The 23,081-nt window shown below is 29.3% G+C and overlaps 2 protein-coding genes across 2 annotated transcripts; one reads left to right on the top strand and one right to left on the bottom strand.

The window, feature by feature from the left end:
* The first annotated feature begins 3,651 nt into the window (after window positions 1–3,651).
* LOC112727397 (uncharacterized) lies at window positions 3,652–8,587 on the top strand. Its single transcript, XM_025777133.1, has 3 exons — window positions 3,652–4,090; window positions 4,181–5,994; window positions 8,531–8,587. The coding sequence occupies exons 1-3, from the start codon at window positions 3,652–3,654 to the stop codon at window positions 8,585–8,587; spliced, it is 2,310 nt and encodes a 769-aa protein (XP_025632918.1).
* Window positions 8,588–9,296: 709 nt separating this feature from the next.
* LOC112749194 (L-type lectin-domain containing receptor kinase VIII.2) lies at window positions 9,297–11,203 on the bottom strand. The gene has a single exon (XM_025797455.3). The coding sequence runs from the start codon at window positions 10,829–10,831 to the stop codon at window positions 9,746–9,748; it is 1,086 nt and encodes a 361-aa protein (XP_025653240.1). The 5' UTR covers window positions 10,832–11,203; the 3' UTR covers window positions 9,297–9,745.
* Between the last annotated feature and the right edge of the window lie 11,878 nt (window positions 11,204–23,081).

The raw sequence follows: 23,081 nt of genomic DNA, 5'->3' as shown, positions 1-23,081 counted from the left end.
GACTAATCCTGTTACTTCTGAATCTGCTAATTTGGTACTTATACACAGATTATACAAGGTCAAGCTTGTTGCAAAAGGTTGCCACCAAATAGAGGGTATTGATTATACATAGATTTTTAGCCCAGTAATTAGACCCACTACATTCGCATCATTTTTATCTTTAACGATTTCTAAAGGACGGTGCTATGTTCATGATATAGTCATTACAGGTAGTAACAACAGTGAAATAGAAAGTATTATTGCTAAACTACACTCTATTTTTTTGTTCTAAAATTTCACTTTACAGATGATGGATCTCTTCATGTTTCTCCAGCTTAATACGTGCATGACCTTTTAAAAAAGGCTTGGATGGATTTGTCCAATTCTGTCCCTACACCAATGCTGCCTTCTTTCAAACTTACTGCCCAAGAAAGTGACAGTTTTGACAATTCCACGTTATACAGATCACCTGAGATAGCATATGCGGTAAACCGGGTTAGTCAGTTTATGCATAATCCTCTCCAACATCATTGGACAGCTGTTAAGAGAATCCTTTGATTCTTTTCGGGTAGGACTATCCATAGTCTCCAATTTTCTAAGAGTTTGCTTTTGCAGATGCAAACTGGGCTGCTCATTTAGATGATAGAAGGTCTACTAGTGGACAGGCATTGAGCAGATCTTTAACAAAAGCTGAATACAGGTGCTTGGTAAAGGAAGTGGCTGAGGTTATATGGGTTCAAAAATTGCTTGGAGAGATCAACATTACAAGTCCAACAGCTCCAATTTTGTATTGTGATAATCTTGGAGTTGTGTTGCTGTCTGAAAATCCTGTCTTATATAGTCGCAATAAACATTTTGAAATAGACTTACACTGTTAGAGATAGAATCACAAAGGATTAGTTAAAATAGTTCATATTCCTTCTCACTCTCAAGTTGCAGATATTCTCACCAAGCCCTTTTATGTCACAGTGTTTAATAATTTAACTTACAAACTAACGATTTCACATGCTCCAACCCTTAGTTTGAGGGGGTGTAGAGAATGATGACTTTGGAGAAGTCATCTAAGCACTATAAATAATATGAGCTAGTGTCAAACTCGGAGATTACGATAGATTGATAAGTTTGTAATTGAAAAATTCTCTAATACAATTCTGTTTTTCTCTGGTCTCTGGGTGTCAAACTATTCTATCTTTAATTCTTTATTGCATAATTGTACAGGTTTGGTTTCTCTTTGCTCTTCAACCCTAAAATCTTGAAGCATCTTCACAAATATCTAATCTATTATTATTATTTATTAATTTAGGTGTAACATCAATTATTTTTTTCAATAAGAATAACAACTCCGCTAGAGTGACAATAAGAAATCTAAACAATGTGAATGATAGGTTGCAGATTTAGCGCAATACATATAAAAAATAAAAAACACTCCACAAATTACCTAAATAAAAAATCTACTTAATTATTCTAAAAAAATAACAATCCCAAACCCTAATTTACCAAAGCATTTCATTCTAACACCCTCTTCTTTCCCAACTGGCTACCATACGCCACTACCAGCGTCGCTCACCTCTAGTAAAAATAACTATCCAGTTAAGAATAAAAATAACTATTCGCATACCTAATAAATTGAACATCCAATATATTTTAATTATATATAACTAAATCCAATCCAATCAAAATAATCATCCACATAAGAATTAAAATAATTATCGGTATACCTACTAAAATGACCATCTTAAACTGGTTATTGAAGTAGAAAAAGGAGATGAATGAACAGAAGAAGCAATCATGATCAAGCTTCCTTAGCCACATATGTCCCTGTATGTTGATTGGATCTGTCGCAGATGGTAACGTTGGGACGGTGAATGCAGTGGGCTACGGGAGAGGCTACACGGCCGTCGGCAGGTGGACAGCGCGAAGGAGGCTATTTGGGGATTGTGCGGTGCGATCGGACGTTCGCGGAGAGGTTGATCGCACGTTCGCGGATTAGTTCGGGTGGCGTCGGCTGAATGATGGGCGGCAACGGCCGGCATCTGGGCGGCAATGGGCTGCGGGGGAGGCTGCACGACCGGCGGCGGGTGGGCAGCGCGAAGGAGATTGTCCAGGGCTTGTGCAGCGCAATTGCGGAGAGGTTAATCGCACATTCACGGAGAGGTCTAGGCGAGCGGCAGACGTTTGGGCGGCGACGGCTGGAGTCTGGGCGGCATCTGACCAGAGAGCGGGGAAGTGAGGCATCGATTGGGTTACTCTGTAGACTGGAGTTTGCGAATAGAGGAGGGAGGTTAGCGTGATAATGGGTGTAATTGATTTGGTTTAATTTGGGTTTAATTACTCTATCAGTCCCTATAGTTTCACTAAATTTTTAATTAGGTCCCTATACTTTTTTTTCTTTTCGATTGAGTTCCTATACCATATCAGATTTTGTAATTAAGTCCCTATCGTGATAAAAACGCTGGAAATAACGAAATATTCCGTTAAGCAAAACGAATATCCCTAACATTTGACTGAATATTCTATATAATTTAACAGAATATTCCGTTAATTTCAACGTTTTTGTCACGGTAATGACTTAGTTACAAAATCTTATAGTATAGGACCTAATTGAAAATTCGATAAAACTATAAGAATCGACACAATAATTAAACTTTTAATTTGAAATCCTTATTTTTAAAATTTCAAAATATGAAATTATTAATAATTAATTAATTAATAAAAAAATTTATTTCGTTTCCCTTTTTTATTCCATTGTTCAGATTATTTTTCTCCCTCATTGTCTCTTTCTAAGGACACTAGATAAAAAAAAAACATTAAAAATAGTAACTTTAGATTTTTTTTTTGGTGTTCATTTTTCATATATTTAATCAGGGGCGCAGGTAGGTATAAACAAAGGGGGGCAATGCCCCCCCCCCCCCCAAAATTTTAGCTTTTATTCAAAAAAAAAAAAAGTCTGATCCCCCTTTTTTTATTTCTCAGCCCCCCCTCTCTTTTTGTTTTATCTTTTCCAATCCCCCTCCCCCTCTCACTTTTAATTTCTACAAAACCCAGCCCAATAGCCCATCTGCCCATTCCCTATCCCTTTTCTATTTTCCAATCCTTATCTCTTTTTTATTTCCCAACGTATAATCACTAATCAGTTCCCAATCCCCTTTTTCTATTTTTCAACATACAACCGGTCTCTTCCTCTCCCTCTCTTCCCACCTTGGCTTTCAAAAAATTTAGGTAACAATTTTTTCTATTCTTCTTCTTCTTTATCTCTTTAATCTTCTTATCTTTTACAATTTTACCTTTTTAACTCTTTTTTTTTGTTTTTTGCAGATTAAAAAAAAAGAGTAGTTTAACAAGTGATTTTTCACTCCTCTTTCTCAAAAAAGGTTCTATTTTTATTCTTTTTTATATATTTAGTTATTTACTTAATTAGTTAATTTATCATTATTTGTTAGTTAAGTTTATGTTATTATATGTTAGTTTGTATATTTAGTTTTTTTTATTAGTTAACTATTTAATTACTATTTTATATTATTTATACTAAGATGTTAGTATTATTGTTCTGAATTTTAATATTTTATTTTAAATTGAAATATAATTTTTATATTTTATAAAGATTTAGACTGTAATTTATACTTTTTGCTAAATATATTTTAAATTATAGGAACCTATTTGGCCATTTGAATTATGAGTAAGTTCAAAACCATTGATACATTTTTTAAAAGAAAAGATCAAGAGAATGAAGATGCTTCTACTATTACTACTCCAATACTTGAGGGGTCATCAAATTTCATTACTTCAAGTTCTTCATTGAATAGCTCAAAGCGTCCACGACTTCTTCCAAATCAACTGGATGTTTTTCGTTTGGAAAGAGATCCTGGAATGCGACCAATGATTTGGAAGTTTCCTCCAAATAAAAGAGATGAAATCCGTCGGGCTTATATTAAAGTTGGGCCAAATCAGCCAATTCTTGATAATTATCCATTTTCTGGTGATAAAAGTCATCGTCGCTTTCAAGCTTCATGGTTTAAATTGTTCCCATCTTGGTTAGAATATTCTATAGAAGATGATGCTATATATTGTTTTCCGTGCTTTCTTTTTGCTAAGGAACCTTCAATCAATACGGGTTCAAATGCTTTTATTGAGAATGGTTTCAGGAATTAGAAGAAAGTAAATAGTGGAAAAGAATGTGCTCTTTTGAATCACATTGGCAAAGGTCCTAACTCATTCCATCATAAGGCGCTGAAATCATGTGATGATTTGATGAAACAATCACAACATATTGACAGACTTCTTCATAAGCAAACATCAGAAGAGATTGAAAAGAATCGAATTCGACTAGGAGCATCTATAGATTGCATTAGATGGTTGACATTTCAAGGTTGTGCATACAGAGGACATGATGAAAGCCAAAGTTCAAGCAATAGAGGTAACTTTTTGGAAATGTTAAAATTTTTGGGATCTTACAATGAAAGAGTGAAACAGAATGTTTTGGAAAATGCTCCAAAAAATGCTAAGTATACTTCAAATGATGTCCAAAAAGAAATTCTACATATTCTTGCTACTAAGGTGAGAAATTCAATTAGAGAAGAGATTGGAGATGCCAAATTTTGTATTATTGTTGATGAAGCTAGAGATGAATCTAAAAAGGAGCAAATGGCCATTGTTTTGAGATTTGTTACTCTAGATGGTTTTGTTAAAGAGAGATTTTTTGATCTTGTGCATGTCACTGATACTTGTGCAACAACTTTAAAGAAAGAATTGATTTCTGTCCTTTCTCATTATAATCTCCAAGTTGAAAATATTAGGGGTCAAGGGTATGATGGTGCTAGCAACATGCGGGGTGAGTGGAATGGTTTGCAAGCTTTGTTTCTTAAAGATTCTCCACAAGCATACTATGTGCATTGTTTTGCTCATAGGTTACAATTAGCATTGGTGGCAGCTTCAAGAGAGGTACTTCAAATTCATGAATTTTTTACTCAATTAAACTCTATTGTCACTATTGTTAGTGCTTCTTCAAAAAGACATGATCAATTACAAGAAGCTCAAGCAATTGAAAATGCAAACTTGGTTGCTCAAAATGAATTAGAAACAGGCAAAGGTGCGAATCAAATAAGCACTTTACAAAGAGTTGGGGATACTCGATGGAGCTCTCACTTTAATTCTATTTGCAGTTTGGTAAAAATGTTTACTGCTACCAATATTGTTCTCAATAATATCATTGAAGACGGGACAACTTATGCACAAAGAGGTGAGGCTTATGGTGTTAGTAAAATATTATTGTCATTTGAATTTGTTTTCACTTTGCACTTGATGAAAGAGATTATGGGAATCACTAATGTCCTTTGCCAAGCACTGCAACAACAATCTCAAGATATTCTTAATGCAATGCATATTGTTTCTACATCAAAGTTACTTCTTCAACAATTAAGAGATGGTGGATGGTGCAATTTTTTTGCAAATGTTAAAGATTTTTGTGAAAAACATGAAATTGAAGTCCCTAATATGAGTGCACAATATGTTTTTGGAAGAGGTCGATCTCGTCAACCAAGTGTGACAGTTGAGCATCATTATCGAATAGATGTATTCTTGGCAACAATTGACTCTCAAATACAAGAGTTGAATAGTAGATTTAATGAGCAAACAATAGAGCTTTTGACTTTGAGTTGTGCTTTGGATCCTAAGGACAATTTCAAATCATTCAATATTGAAGAAATCAGCAAGTTAGCAGAGAAGTTTTATCCCCTTGACTTTCCTTCTAATGAGCTAAATATTTTGAAATCTCAGTTGCAACATTATCAGCATGATATACCAAATCATTTGAAAGGCATTGGTACACTTTCTGAATTGTGCAACAAGTTGCAAGAAACGGGAAAATCAAGAACTTATCACATGGTTGATAGATTAATACGTCTTGTTTTGACTCTACCAGTGTCTACAGCAACAACAGAAAGAGCTTTTTCAGCAATGAAAATTGTTAAGACAAGACTCCGAAGTAAGATGGCTGATGAATTTCTTGCAGACAATTTGGTCATCTATATAGAAAAAGAATTAGCAGCTATTTTTGACACAAATTCAATTATAGATGATTTTGAAAATAGAAAAAAACGTCGAATAGCCTTTTCATGATACAAAACTGTAAGTAGTAATTTTTATATATTATTGTCTTATTTTGATTGAGATTATATATATATATATATATTTTTTTTAATTTTATCAATAGAAATAGTAATATAAATTATAACACCGCCCCCCCTAAATAGTTAGCCTAGCTCCGCCCCTGTATTTAATGTAAAAGGACCCTTATATTTTAATAAAAGAAAATTTACTCACCTTCTTTAAAAAATATTAAATCATACTCCATTTTCTTTTATTTATAAAATATACATCTTTTTATAATTTAAAAATTTTTTTTAACTCATTTTAAAATTTTTGTATTAACTTAACTAATAATAAATTTATCCATTTTTAAAAAAAATAAATTATTTTTTACAAAATTACCTTTAACAAAAATTTTATTTTTTTGATTAAATTTTGTATACCAATTTATCCATTTTTAAAAAAAATAAATTATTTTTTACAAAATTACCTTTAACAAAAATTTTATTTTTTTGATTAAATTTTGCATATCAAAATATTCTTTAACAAATTATTTTCTAATGATTAAATTATATTTTTACTAAAATATTCTTTAAAATATTTTATAATGATTAAATTATTTTTAATTAAGATACCATTTAATATTATTTTTCTAGTGATTAAATTGTGATATCAATATTATTTTAATATTAAATTAAAAAATTCTTTTCTATGACACTAATAAAAAACTATTAAACCAAAATTGTAAAACCATGTTTAATATGCATGGATATCATGAGCTTAATAATAGAATATACAAAAAATTGTTGTTAAAAAAATTTTTGGTAAAATTTAATTTAGTAACTAAAATATTATTGAAGGTATCTTAATAAAAAATAATTTAATTATTAAAAAATCTTTTGACAGATATTTTGGTAAAAATATAATTTAGTCATTAGAAAAATAATTTGTTAAAATATATTTTAGTAAAAAAAATAAATTTTTGTTAAAGAGTATTTTTGTAAAAAATAATTTATTTTTTCTTAAAAAATAGATAAAGTTGACAATAGTTAACACAAAAAATTTAAAATAGATTAAAAAGAAAATTTTTTAAAAATTAAAAGGGATGAGAGTGTATATTTTATAAATAAAAAAAAAAGAGAATGTCATTTTAACATTTCTTATGAGAAGAAAGCGAAATTTTCTATAATGAAAATATTGGGTAAAGTAGTATTTTGGTCCTCCTAACATTTGGAGTGAATCATATTTTAGTCCCTAATATTTTAATCGTGTTATTTTTATTCCAAAACATTTAAAATAGCATCAATGTTATGCCACCACTAAATTCTTTGCTCACAGTTAATGAAATTGATATACTATTTATAATACTTTTGTTAAAAATACGTTTACTCAATCTCTCTTTTCCATATTCACCCTCTCAACAAGTCTAAATCTCAATTTTCTACTTTGTTTTTTCTCCTCTTCAAATTTCTTTTGGAGAATTAATAGTATAAAAAAAAGGGAGAAAAATAGGATTTGGACTTATTGAGAAGGTAAAAGTAAAAGAAGAGAGTTGAACGAATATAATTTTAACAAAAATATTATTAATTTTATTAAATATTAATAAAAAATTTAACGATAGAATAATATTAATGTCATTTTAAATATTTAAAAATAAAAATAAAATAATTAAAATATTAAAAATCAAAATAAAATTCATCTTAAATATTAGAGATAAAAATAATACTTTATTTTAAAAATAGTCATTTACTCATTATACTTTCTTATTCACCGAACTCAATTTTTGTGATGCGTGCTAAAAATGTTTGACGCTTGCTTTAAAGGACCGTAATTGATGCTGTTGGGGAGTCAATTTTTGTGCTGAAGTTTGTTGATAGGTAACATTTTTTCCACGTACGAACTCTTAAATAATTGAACTTGAAACTAGAATTGCTTATTGAATATTGAATAATACTGGCAGATTGCTATAGTATAACTAAATTAAAATAATTATTGAGGAAATCAGTTAAGGTTGTCAGGTTGTGTACACTCTAGGTGTTACGTTCACTTCAATTCATGAATCAAAAGATTTGAAGTTATTCGAATATCATGTAATGTTTTTGCCCGTGGCCCTGAAACAATATTTCAACAATAAAAATTTGTAAGGTCTAATATTTCAACAACCATAATTTTATTTGATGCTTAGTATTTGTTCATTGCCTTTCCTAATATGCGTACCTTAAAATATTTTTTTCCCTCCTTAATTTCTAAAATATGGTTTTTTAAGTTACTTTAATGCCAAGGTCTATCAAGACGTATGGTATGAATTCAATAAGCACTTAGTTACAAGTTACAATATCACTTACAAATAGCGACCATAAAAATTACTCAAACTTGTGTCTGTATAAAATATGTTCCAAACTTTTAAGTCTTTATCACATGTCCAACTTTGCTATATATATTACTTTTAAATTTTATCAATACACAGATGCCAAAACCAGCAATAATTAAAGGTAAATTTGGTCGACGAGTAGAGATAAAGTGAAATTAAAAAAAAATGAATTCCATAATTTTAATTTGGGTAAAATATATTTTCTATTCCTAACGTTTTTTAAATTTTTTAAAAATTTCCATCGGCTCCTCTACATTTGACGATAAAAGTAAAATTGAAAATATTTCAAATATTAAAAATAAAATTGTATCAAATTAAATGTTAAAGATATTTTAAAAAAATTTTAAAAATATTAAAGAAAAAAATATATTTTACTCTTTTAACTTCTAACTCCATACTTAGCAAGGAGCATTTAAGAAAAATTCTAAAACTTGTAAAAAATAATTAACCTGATTAACAGGTTACCTTTTTAAATCCAGACCATTCAAATAAAATATAACAAATAAAGAGTTTAGATTTAACGAATTCACATGCAGCACTCCATACTTAGCAAGGAGCATTTAAGAATGAGTAAACAACAAAACATACTATACTATAAAAATATTCATTGCGCTGTAAAAAATTTTAGGCTAAACCAAAAATATTTCTCATCATTATCATCATCGTTACTATTGTTATTACTTATTATTATTCACCCTCATAATGGACCAAATAAATTATAAAAGAAAAAAGGAAAAAAAAAGGGTTTCCATCAGAAGACATTCCAGCAAAGCAAGACCAATTTATTCATACATGAAAACAAATCAATAAATAATTACACACAGACTGTTTACTTGTCATCATCATCATACAATAAAAAATGTGTCAGCAACATCACACATTGTATTAACAACTTCAATAATTTAAGCATGTTTCAATTAAAGAAACCATCCTTTTAAGTTTTAACACAGAGTCGGAAGATCTCAATCTGAATGTGCTCAGCAATACAACAACATAGATGAAAAAGACCAAATTAGACACAGCCCTTTAGCGTACATATTACTAAAATACAACAACAAAACTTAAATACAAAAAAGTAAACACTAAAAATTTACAAAACACCATGCCTATTTAGTTTCTGGTTTTTCCTTTTTGTTATTTATTTTTAGTTTTTATTTAGTGTTTTTGTTTTTACTTTAATATTTTGTGAAAAACAAATTAATTTTTGTTTTTCTTCACAAAATATTAAAAATTAAAAACATCAAAACTAAAAATAAAAAATAAAAAACAGAAACCAATAATGCTTTTCACACCTCAAAAGATCTACTACTACTAATTCTTACCATCTTCTATGGTCTTATTATCTACAACAATTTTAACTTTCCTATATTCAACATCATGTTGCATAACACATTCTTCAGGCACCACAGGTCTCCTATTACCACCAAATATGGTCCACAAATAAAGCACAACAAATGCTGTCAATGCTCCACAACCAGTACCAAATATCATTGCAGAAAGAACCTTCAAAATGCAATCATCATTCCTTGGTTTATTATTAACCACAGGATTCTTACCCTTACTTGAGGTCTTAACAAGTACCTTTGGATCTAGAGGCTCTGAATGCATAGTGTGTGGGAATTTCCTTACAACAAAGCTCCATGAATACAAGAACCATGCTTGAGATTCATAAGAAGATGAATCATCCAACAACTTCATAGGACTAAGACCAACAAAAAATTGTTTCTCCTTCAACACTTCTGCTAAGTCAATTTTGTGCCAGAGAAATGGATCATATGGCTTTGTGTTACCATGTTGACTCAACCTAACTTCTAACTGCCTTGAACTTGCAACATAATCAATCCAAGCATGAAACTTTTCTCCATTTTTAGCAACCCAATTGAAAGATTTGTTAATGGCTCTAGCCGGAATAACTGGGTCACCGACATTAATGGCCACACTACAACTTACATGACCACCCTTTGTTGAAGGACTAAACTCAACACCGACAACTCCAGATTTTCCATTCTTCAACAATGAAGGATACCCAGAAGAACTTTTCTCAAAAAAATCACTTTTTGAACCATTTGGAACCATAACAAAAGCCAAACCACCCCTATTGTACAATGGCGTTGAAAATGTAAAGTAAGTCGAAAAAGACGCTAATTGCTTTGGTTTACCTTCAAGAAGCTTGATGGGTCTTTTGTACATGACCTTCCCAGACCCAGATAGCTGAATCCCCGAGCCACCATTCATAACCTTTGAACCACCAAAGAGAGCCACATTGGACTTAAATTTTGGATCTTTCTCAAATTCAGCAAAGGAGAACAATGGAATTGGGTCAAAAGCTTGGGTTTTTAGGAACAAAATGGTTAAAGTTAAGGCCTTGAAGTAGGGGGAAGTGGTAAAATGTGCCATAATTGAAATGGCTGGAGTTAAGATTGAACCAATCTTTGATGGGTTCTGTGAGTGAAGAAAACTCTTAGGTTTGGTGGGTTGATCCCATTTGGTGGAATTGGAAATTTTTTTATGGCCTTGGTATTTTAGGGTTTGAGAGTGAGAGGAGAAAGAAGAAAGAAAGAGAGAAAGAAAGAAAGAACGAAGAGGAAGGCAGAGGAAGAAAGTAAAGAATATTGTTGAGATTGGAGGTTGAGAAAATTAAATACGTTTTACTGGTTTGTGCACACTTTTTGATGACTCACCTTTTTTGAGTTCTTTACATCAATGCCATTGCCATATGACCAAGGGAATACAATAATTAATAATGGTGGCAAGGTTTTTTGCACTTTGAGGCTTTGCTTTTGCAATATTTCCAATGTTGACTCCAATATCTTATGGAAACATAGAGGTTTTCAAGAGCGGGCTCGATCCGTATCCAAGACATAATTTGTTAAATTTAAATTTGTTTTGTTAAGTTGGTATTATTTTTGGATCGAGTTTGGATTATCTTTTGGATTGTTGGATCTAATCCTAAGTTATTTTTAATAATAAGAATATATATTTTAAAATAAAATTAATAATATTATATTATATTTTTATATTTTAATTAATATTTTTTATATTATACAGAATTATTTTTATTTTAAAATAATTTATTTTAGTATAAATATGATATAATATTTGTTAAATTTAATTTTTAAAAGTAAAACTTTATTATTAATTTTACATATAGTCGTCAATGAACTATAATTCACATGATATAATCTTTCCGTACTCACCTAAAAAATCGCGTATTCGAACCTCATTTTTAACTTTAGAATAGTTGGTTTATCTCGATTTATTTTAGATCACACCCCTAGAAATACATTTCTTTCCTGATTAATCTAACTATGCCTTTTTTTCTCCCTGAATTTTGGTGTCATTAATCGTTATGGTCCACTTTATGAGTTGTTATGTTTGTTGATTTTAGGTTGTGAAATGATATAATGAAGCCTTCCTTTTCAAGCAGGCTAATGCCTATGGGAAAATACATGTTGCAATTAAACTCTTTCAAGTTTTAACAATTTTATATTAATATTTTTATTTTTAGACTTACCTCCTCTAACATTTACATTTTAAGGGGTCTTATTTAAGAATTTAAGGAGTCTTATTTAATATATGCGTAATATTTTACATAGGTTCTCAAAAAATTAGATGTTTAATAAATTTATTTTCTAAAAAATTAATTAGATCTCTGGTCCAAAATTTTTAAATATATACTAGATATATTTTATGACAGATTTGACCAATAAATATCATATTTTTTTTCTTACGTAGAGATTGATAATGTAATATGTTAGATAAAGTGATAAACGACGCTCTCAGAACATTTTAATCTCTTGTACACGTGACTAATACAACATGTTTTGTGACAACTTTAAAAAATACTATTTTGGATGAACAAATTCTTTTTCAACTTCGGTGCTTGGATGCTCATATACGAGGATGTTTTAAAGGAGACCTTGTAAAAAATTATGAAAGTTTTGTTTTTGTGAGTGGTTTAATATTAAGAGCATTTGTAGTTATTGTTTTTTTGTTGTAGTTTTGGTAGGCTTTAGAGTTGTAAATACTTTTTAATTGTTGTTTCAAATGCTGTAATAACTGATAAAAGGACTTAGATGATATTGTAATTCAAGTGACATGGTATATTTTATTCCAAATTATAAGATAAGCAATGTATAGAGCAAAGATAGACTATAATATTTACAAATACCAAAGATTAATATATATATATATATATATATATAATAAATGCCAATATTATATAAACAAATACAAACATAGAAGAGTATCTTAATTCTTAAATAATATAGTTATTACAAAACATCTTAAACACCAACTTCAACCTTAAGCTAAAGTACCTCAAAAAAAAGTTCAAACTAAAAACTAATAATTAAGTAACTTAGCGATACAAGACCAAAAAAAAGGTTTATTTCTTTGAACAACACACAAAAGTTTGTCACATTCAAAAAAAAAAATTTCATTGACAATTACTCATTTTTAAGAGAAATTTAGACCTGATATTGGTATGAATCGGAGGATCGTAGAAGTTGTGCCATTAGTTGTAGCCGCTATTATCTCTGCAAAGACACGAACTTTTCTCTTTCGGTCTTATTATTATTTGCTTTGGGTGCCTAAAGAATTGCTGTAGAAGTCTATCATGCACATTTTATTCCTGCACATTTTGTTCCTGAAAGTCCAAATTAAAAAAAATAACTTAGTTAGCATACAGTATCAGAAATAAAATATAAAATCGCCTACACAATTACACTTACAGTTGCAATATTTACATGACTCTCAACATCAAGTACTATATTAGAGATACCATTATGTTATAATGTTGTGTCTCTTGTTGCATCACGCTGAGTTATCTCATATAAGAAACAACTATATTATGACAATAGTGTTTTTGATGAATTATATTATAAATCAAATAGGTCCCTTAAAAATTTTATTGTAAGTCAAATTGGTCCCTAATAAAAATAGATTTAGATTCTCTAAATTTTGAATTTTATTTTAGAGAGTAAAGTGCGATTTCTCACCATTTATTTTATAGGTGGAATCAAAAATAAATATAAGAGAGAAATCATTCAAGGGTAGAAGATCACACTTTACCCTCTAAAGTACAAATTTAAAATTTAGAGGATTCAAATTCAATAAAAATGATTATATGTCACATTAGTCCCTCAAAAGAAGTAACTAGATGTTCAAACATAATCCTAAGCAGATTATCACATAACTTAAATACAATGACTATCACAATGAATAACAAAATATAAATAAATTCACAATTAATTGAGAAACTTGCACCTCTTCTTGCGTTGCAGAGAGCCTTTCCTTGACTTTTTCCTTGCCTTTATCTTTTTGCAATAGTCCCTAGTTTAAGTGCTTCCTTGCAGGTTTTGGCATTGTGGCTATATTCTTCACATTTGTTATAGGTAATTCTAAATGTTTTTTTTTGTTTTTGTACCCTCTGGTCCATCTTTCATTGGATTTGGTCTCTTTTTTTTCACTGGACAACCTATTGGCCTCTTAATCTTAAGAATGATTGAGCTAATTTGGCTAGATTTCTCCCAATATTTCTCACTATTGACAGGACTAATAGAATGACTATAGGTTGTTCTGAATGCATCTATCCAAATAAATCTCTCTTTAAATGTTATTATATATGAGAATTTAAGCACTAAAGTTGGGAACAAATCTATCCACTCAAAACGGTATCATTTAAAGTTGTCATCAAATGATGTTATATTAGCCATGTATACAAAAGACTAAAATGTATGCGTATCACATGACATTATCAATCTCAACATAGGAGAGAGAGAGTATGGTCTTTATTGGCTAAGTTTGAGTAGGAATGTACTTGACATATATCTAAGAATTTTAGGAACGAAAAACCTAGTTAATTTTTTTTGGAAGGCAAATTCGTCGCACGACTAATTTTTTAAAGACCTAGAGATATTACTCTTAATATATTTTATATTTTATAATGTGAATATTCAATTTATATAATAGTTAAGAGAATATTGGTGTATATGTGTAAACTTATTTATGTCAAAGTCTGAAAATAGAATTTTTGTTTAAATTGGTGGAGCTAAAAAGAATAACCTACAAATTTAAAAATTCACCTGGAATTAAATCAAATATAATAAAATAATATATTTATATATGAATATATATTTTAAAAAATAATTTTTTTATTTTATTATTTTAAACTAATTAATCGTTAAAATTAAGACAGTTTTATTAATTTATTAATTTTTTATCAAATTTTTTTAGTTTTTTAATTAATTTCCTATTTATATGATGTCTAGAATTTATTCAATTATAAACAAATTTTGATTATGTAATTAGAAAACATATCAACATCATTCCTTTCACTAGTAAAATAAGGAGATTATTGTTGTTTGAATTTAATTAGAAATGAATATAGAATACCACAGGACTTCCCTCTAGGGGCATCTCCAGCTGGCTCGGTTCTAAATTTCTAATCACATAAGCATAACTGTTTCTTTCTGTCCCAAAAAAAATGAAACTAATTGCATAAAACATAAGATAAAATTAATTGAAAGGTGGGGTTCCAATTTTGCAAAGAGGGGCTCATATATCATGTATTTGTAGTGGTATCTTTTCTAACCCTCACCATTCACGAGACACTTTTTCATGGTTTTTGGTTTGTAATTAGAAATGGTGGGAGTGGGGTGTAAGTGGCTTGTGACCACAATGGTATTAGGCTATTAGCATTGGCATTGGCGAAGGTCAATTAATTCTGATTAAAAACTAAAACTAATATGCGCGTGATTAACTTGTCTTGTACCTTAACCCACCCCCCATCACATGCAAATCACATTAGTTACTGTGCCATTTCTTCACCTCCACGTTCTCCCAATTGGGACAGATTAATTAATTAGTATCATCAGCACTCAGCAGAGATGGATAAAAAAAATTTAATGAAAGGAGGTGGAATTTTAGATAAATTTTTTAATTATTTTTTATTTTATAAAAATAATTTAGACATTATGTATAGTTATTGATTAATTTTTTAAAAGATTTATCAATATATATTTTAAAAAATTATAATTTTTTTTATTTTTAGTATGACAAATATATAAAAATATAATAATATTAATAATTTAGTTAAAAAATTATCACATATCTAATTAATTAAAATTAATTTTTTTAAAAATTTTAAAAAATTTAAAAATAAATTATAAATTATTAATTCTGTAAAAAATTATAGTATTTTTATAAAATATCTTTATAAATTTTTTTAATAATATAAATTTATTAGAAGAAAAATGAATATTTTTATAAAAAAAGAATATCTAAAATACACAATGTGATTATCAAAATATAACTACGTAAGTCATTATTAATATTTTATATAATAATATAAATATTAAATATGTTAATATTAAATAATAAATGATTTTTTTTTAAATAAACTAATTTAAAAGATACAAAAACTTAAAGATATAATATTAAATTAGTTAAATAAAAAAATTAATAAATTAAATAATTAAAATATAAATTAATCACATAATAAAAAATAATATATAAAACTATTAAATTACACAATATTTTTTATTTCTTTAAATACATATCTCATATATAACTATAATTTTTAAAATTTTAGAAGGTTGAGGCACTATTCGCTCGCCCCTATAGCCCGTCCCTGATCATAACTTCATAACTCTGCCATGCTTTTTTTTTAAGTCAAATTTTATACTTTTTTCAGTCATCTTTTATTTGATTTATATTTTAAAATTTAATTTTTATACCATATTATTATAAAATAATTTTTAACTATATTAGATAATAGATATATATTAAAATTAATTATCAAAATTATGTTAGAATAAATTAATTTTCAAATCCCAGATTATCCATATTGAATCACCAAAAAATAACATAATGCGGAAGCGTACTTGAATTCATAAATATGAATCATACGATCGGAAGAGTTTGGATTTTGTGGTTCTTTCGATTTTCCTCAACCAAAGCCTTCTGTATTCCTAGGCGGCTGAACTGTAACTCTTTTGATGGGGAAAGAGCAACAAAGGCGGCTTTGGTATGTTGGGGACCGAAATCCTGAAGGTCTATTTATATTTGAACATGGCATCCATTTAAACCCTTAAGCCCAAATAAAATAGTATCTAAAGCCCAAAAGATAATATATCTAAAATCCAAAAAGATAATTATCTAAGGAACAAAAGATAATATCCGGTTTTATTCTCGTTTAATTCCAAATCAAAAGTAATAATGACTTATTCAATTATCATTTATAACAATAAATGAGATCATCATTATATAAGTCATTTAATTTGAAATAGCATCATTTGTGATTATAATTGATATATGTATTGCCCACAAATAAGTTAGGAAATTAAATAATTTCCTAACAATCTCCCACTTGGGTTATACATACATTCTTTCTTGACATAATCACATTTTATAAACTTTATGCGCGCATCTGAATGCTATTTCTTTCATTACTTTAACAATCTGGTCCGTCTCATACATTAGATATGGAACTACCGCAGCTTTTATCACATTAAATGCCGTGACTAAACCACGCCAATCACCATCCTAATATACTTAACGACATAGATCAAATTTGGATGAGTAATATGGAAATTACATGCCAAGTGATCTCATGCATGTCTATTTCCAGCTGGTCCAACTTTATTGAGATCAAACACAATACAAATATTGCAAAATGAACATTTCATATAACATGAAATAAACCATCAACTTAATTCTGCAAAAAAATAGCTCAATATCTGTCATAGGACATATAGCATGAAATAAACTCCCACTAAACCAAGGCATCATAAATATTGACACCCATCCGAGCAGTGTGCTCATGAAAAACTTTAGGGTTCAATCCCTTGGTAATGTGTCTGCTAGCATATACTCTGTTTCCATATGTCCTATGAAAATCTGTTTTTCTTAAACTTTCTCCTTGACAACTAAGAAACTTGATGTCTGTATGCTTCGATTTTGTCAAGCTCTTATTGTTATTGGAGTATAATACTTACTGACTTGTTGTCACAAAATATCTTTAATAGCCCTTTCAATGTCATCTACTATATGAAGCTTAGTGACAAAGTTTCGCAACCATATGCTATGAAATCGGAATCAGAGTACCTAATGATCTCCAAATTTTCTGATCTCCGATAAATAAGCATGTAATCCTTTGTTCTCTTTAGATAACGCATTATGCGTTTAACAGCAATCCAATGATCCATATCCGGATTGCTCAAGTATCTACCTAACACTCCCACTATAAACGATATATCAGGATGTATGTAGACTTGAGCATACATTAAATTCCCTAGTGCTAATGCATAAGGTTTATCATGCATTGCTGTCCTCTCAAGATCATTTTCAGGGCATTGTTTGAGACTGAATTTGTCTCCTTTAGTTACGGGTGTGTCCATTGGTCTACAACTTTCCATGCCATATCTACTTAAAATCTTTTCGATATAATTCTTTTGTGATAATCCAAGAATACCTTGAGAGCAATCTCTTAGTATCTCGATTCTTAATACAAAAGAGGCATCACCAAAATCTTTTATTTCGAATTTGTCCGATAGAAATTTCTTAGTTTCATGCAACAAGCCTATATCGTTACTAGTAAGTAGAATGTCATCAACATCTAAGACCAAAAGGATATATTTACTCCCACTGAACTTGCGGTATACACATTCATCTATAATATTTACCTCAAAACCATGAGGTAATGACTTTAATTAAACTTGTGATACCATTAACGGGAAGCTTGTTTGAGACCATAGATGGATTTTCTCCTTTCTCTATTGGATCTCCTTACTGACACTTCTTGAGGTTGTTGAGCTTGCTATATGGATTGGGATTGAGGAGGATTCTCATTATTTTACTGTGCTGTAGCAGTATCTTGAGCAACAATGATATTCTCATTGTTCTCTTGTACTGTAACTGGATCTACAGTAGGATTCTCATTGTGCTCTTGTACTATAACTGTGTCTTGAACAATAATAGGTACAAAGACCTGATCATTGTCAGTTACAGAATCCTCATCAAAAGCAACATTCCTAAAATTTCCTTCCCCCAAACTCAACATCCTCAAGAAATCTCGCATTTCCCGTTTCAAAATAGACCTTAATGCAGGATTGTAAAACTTGTACCCCCGTGAGCGCTCAGCGTAACCAACAAAGTAGCAACTAATTGTTCTTGGGTCCAATTTCCTTTCATGCGGCCTTTAAGGTCGCGCCTCAGCTGGACATCCCCAAATATGCAGATGCTTTATACTGGGCCTTTTTCCAGTCCAAATTTCATATGGGGTTTTGTTAATTGCTTTGCTTGGCACCCTATTAAGAATGTATCACTGCGGTCTTTAATGCTTCTCTCCAAAGTGATTCAGGTAAGGAAGAATGACTAATCATACTTCTCACCATGTCCTTAAGAGTTCGGTTCCTTCGCTCTGCAACACCATTCATGCTAGGTTTGCCTGGCATGGTGTATTGCGGAACAATACCACACTCCTCTAGGAAAAGAGCAAAAGGCCCTGGACGTTGCTCACCTGAACCGTCATATCTTCCGTAGTATTCACCACCACGATCAGATTTGACAGCTTTAATTTTCTTTCCAAGTTGAAGTTCAACTTCAGCTTTGAAAGACTTGAAAACATCCAAGGTTTGGGACTTTTCATGAATTAAATATAGATACCCATAACAAGAGTAATAATCTATGAACGTAATAAAGTACCGTTGTCCATTCCAAGATACAGTAGGGAATGGGCCACATATATCGGTGTGTATCAGTTCTAAGACATCTTTAGCTCTCTCGGCACCTAATTTTCTTTCGTTTGTCCTTTTCCCCTTTATGCACTCAATGCAAACTTCAAAGTCCGCCAAATTTAGGGGTCCGAGAATTCCATCCGACACAAGCCTCTGAATTCTCTGTTTAGAGATGTGGCCTAGGCGCTTGTGCCATAATGATGCCGAATTCTCATTAAGTTTTTGTTTTGTACCCGTTTGCAGTATTTCATTATTATAGGAATTTAAGTTAAGCCTATATAGATTATCCACCAAATGACCAGAGCAAATATTATTCGAATTATAAAAGAGACTGACTTTGTTGTCTCCGAATGAACAAAAATAACCTGATTTGTCCAAACGAGAAACAGAAACCAAATTTCGTCTAAATGACGGTACATAAAATGTCTCTAATAAATCCAAATAAAATCCACTCGTGGAACATAATCTAAAGGTTCCTATAGCTTCGACTGCAACTATATTGCCGTCTGCCACGTAGATGTATCTTTCAGCATCACTTGGCGGTCGGCTCCACAGGCAACCCTGCATAGTGACACTTACATGAGTAGTAGCAGCAGAATCTACCCACCAAGTATCAACAGGTGCATAACTTAAACTAGCCTCAGAACAAACGAAAGTGAGAATTATACCCTTCTTCACACGCCAAGTGGCATATTTGGTACAATCCTTCTTCATGTGTCCCACCTTCTTACAGAAGAAACAGGTTGAAACTTGATCCTGTTTCTTAGCCTTTTCTGCTGAGAAGGCGCATCCGCAGTAGTATCACGCTTTCTTTTATACTGAGAAGATAAAGCCATGTGAGCGCTTAATTTCTTAGTAAAGAATTTCTCAACATCCTTTAGGAACTGTTTGGCATCTTTATCCTCAGTAATTGAGCGTTTCATGATCATAATGCTCATTCGATTGGATTTCTCCCACTTCTCTATTTTAACCTCATTGAGGTTTTCTGGAGTGGAAGTGGGTTTCTCCTCTCGAAGAGCTGTGTTTAGATCCATACAACCGAGGACAATCTCCACGGTATCCTTCCAAACTTTAAAGTTTGAACCATTCAGCATAGGAATACTGCTAATTTGCGCAGAAACATTGGTAGCTAAAGCCATAGTTTCTGGATTAGAACAAAAAGAACATGCAGTAAATATTAGATATTAATGGGTAAAAATCCATATTGAGATATCTAGCACAACATTAATTTTCAATCTTTAGATAGAAAAATTAACTGTAAGTGATACTCTCATTGCAGTAATCAAATATTGTCAAAATTCCTGTCACACATTAAGCCTTTCTTTGGACCGACTTAATGCGCACATGGAAACTTAAACTTCGCAACCTATTTATTACCGCATATATTTTCTATTAATTGGCCAAACAATAACCTTCCTTTGGGCCGATTATTGACCGCATAATTAATAGAAAATAAACAGAAGTATGCAATGCTTATTATTTGGCCAAACAATAAACTTCCTTTGGGCCGATTATTGTTTGCATAAATAATAAACATTACTTTATTCTTAATTAGTTACCCAAACATGTATTTACTATCAATATGTGTATGTAATTCGGCCAAATATAGACCTTCCTTTGGGCCGACCAATATTTGCATGAATTACATAACATCATATTCCTTATGTTTTGAATAAATCAATTTTCACAAAAGAGGCTACTTTGGCAGCATAATGTTCAATCAATTTATTCTAAAACCAAATCTTTATAAAAAATGGGTATAATAATCCAATTTGTTACTAATTTTCTTATGTAACAACAAAGACTAAATTTGGTTAATTTAAAAGATACAAAGACTTAAAAATATGATATTAAATTAGTTAAATAAAAAAATTAATAAATTAAATAATTAAAATATAAATTAATCACATAATAAAAAATAATATATAAAATTATTAAATTACACAATATTTTTTATTTCTTTAAATACATATCTCATATATAACTACAATTTTTAAAATTTTAGAAGGTTGAGGCACTATTCGCTCGCCCCTATAGCCCGTCCCTGATCATAACTTCATAACTCTGCCATGCTTTTTTTTTTAAGTCAAATTTTATACTTTTTTCTGTCATCTTTTATTTGATTTATATTTTAAAATTTAATTTTTATACCATATTATTATAAAATAATTTTTAACTATATTAGATAATAGATATATATTAAAATTAATTATCCAAATTAATCACTAATATAAAATATATAATAAAATATAAAATTAAAATAAATTAAATTATATATATTTATATAAAAATTCATAATAACTAATTTTAATCTATAAATAATATTTTTAAATAATTTTATTCAAATAATTAATTGTATATAATTACATCAACAAAACCAACTAACTTTTATATCTATTTTTAAATTTAATAAAATATTTTTTTATTATTTATTCATCAAAATTAAACTCATTTAAAAAAAAACAAGAGTTTTTACGGATGTAAAAAATAGTACAATAGAAACCATAAAAAGTCAACAATAAAAAATAAATGGGCATTCCTAAAACTTGAAGAGGATTAAACAAATGCAATTTTCTTGAAGATAGTGAACAAATTATTAAAACAAGAAAACACAATTATAGAGATCATTTTTGGCCAAGATTTTCAATTAGACTTTTTCTGCAGTTTGGTAGTTCAGAATCCTCATAATGACCATCTTTTCTTGATTATTGGCTAATGTTGAAGCCATATCAGAAATCCTTCTCCACTACCACCAACAATTCAGAACACTTTACTTAATTTGAAAATATGGGAGATCAAAACAGATAGAAAAAAACAAATTAAACTACCATGAAACAGATAAGAAAAGACAGTAGAATAAAATTTGCTTCATCTAACTAACGTTGTTTCTCTACATATTTAGATGAAACTTAACTTCCCTGTATATATTACCTGTCAAAAAAGTCCCTATATAATTACAACTCTGTTACGTTATTACCACCATTTTTGCCAACATCTGTCAACTCTTATTTATAACTATGTTTAATAGAAGTGTTTTTGTGAATGTGTCTAATAAAAATGTCTTTTTTATAACTGTGTTTAATAAAAGTGTCTTTATAAATATATTTTATAATAAATTAGCAGATAATATATTAGTTACCCTATACTTTCCCATATAATTATATATACGTGACATGCATATTTTATGGGTTACAATACTATCGTGTTTTATAGGTAGTGAAAGTTGATGATATTGGTTTCAACGTCATGTCATGGTAGTTAGCAAGAATTATTCGAATAAAGACGTTTAAAATATTCTTTTTAAAAATATTTTTTATTAATTAAAATTTAATACATATAATTAATTAAATTATGTTATTTTTATTAAAATTAGATTAAATAAATTTATTTAATAAAAAAATAGTAAATTAAATTTTAAATCTATTTAAATTATTATTATTATTTATAAAAAATGACTATAATATTTTTATTATAAAAAATGACTAAAATATTTTTATTATATATATATATATATTAATTTTAAAAATTTTAAATCCTAATATTATAATGGCAGAGAAGTAAAAGACTAGAATTTATAATTTTTAAAATTAATATATATATATAATAGGAGTATTTTAATTATTTTTTATAATAAGAGTATTGTAGTTATTTTCTATAAAAAATAATATTAATTTAGATCAATTTAAGATTTGATTCACTAATTTTTCAGTTAAATTAATTTATTTAGTCTAATTTTGACAAAATAATACAATTTAATTGATTATATATGTTAAATTTTAATTACTAAAAAATATATTTAAAAAAGACGTTTTAAACGTCTTTATTTGAGTGGCTTTGTTATTATTAGTAAAAAATGTGGCGGACCAAAATTTTATTTTTATTTTTGAAAATTATTTGCTAAAGTTAAT

The sequence above is a fragment of the Arachis hypogaea genome, chromosome 2 (genome assembly GCF_003086295.3).
Source record: "Arachis hypogaea cultivar Tifrunner chromosome 2, arahy.Tifrunner.gnm2.J5K5, whole genome shotgun sequence".
Lineage (NCBI taxonomy): Eukaryota > Viridiplantae > Streptophyta > Magnoliopsida > Fabales > Fabaceae > Arachis > Arachis hypogaea.
This window is presented reverse-complemented; position numbering and strand designations above follow the sequence as displayed.

What these genes read in the sequence shown, in the direction of transcription:
- LOC112727397 (XM_025777133.1), top strand. Translation starts at nt 3,652, where the DNA reads ATGAGTAAGTTCAAAACCATTGATACATTTTTTAAAAGAAAAGATCAA. An exon ending in GGAACCTTCAATCAATACGG is followed by an intron (nt 4,091 to 4,180) that starts GTTCAAATGCTT and finishes ACATTGGCAAAG; the next exon opens with GTCCTAACTCATTCCATCAT. An exon ending in AATTTCTTGCAGACAATTTG is followed by an intron (nt 5,995 to 8,530) that starts GTCATCTATATA and finishes ATCAATACACAG; the next exon opens with ATGCCAAAACCAGCAATAAT.
- LOC112749194 (XM_025797455.3), bottom strand. Translation starts at nt 10,831, where the DNA reads ATGGCACATTTTACCACTTCCCCCTACTTCAAGGCCTTAACTTTAACC.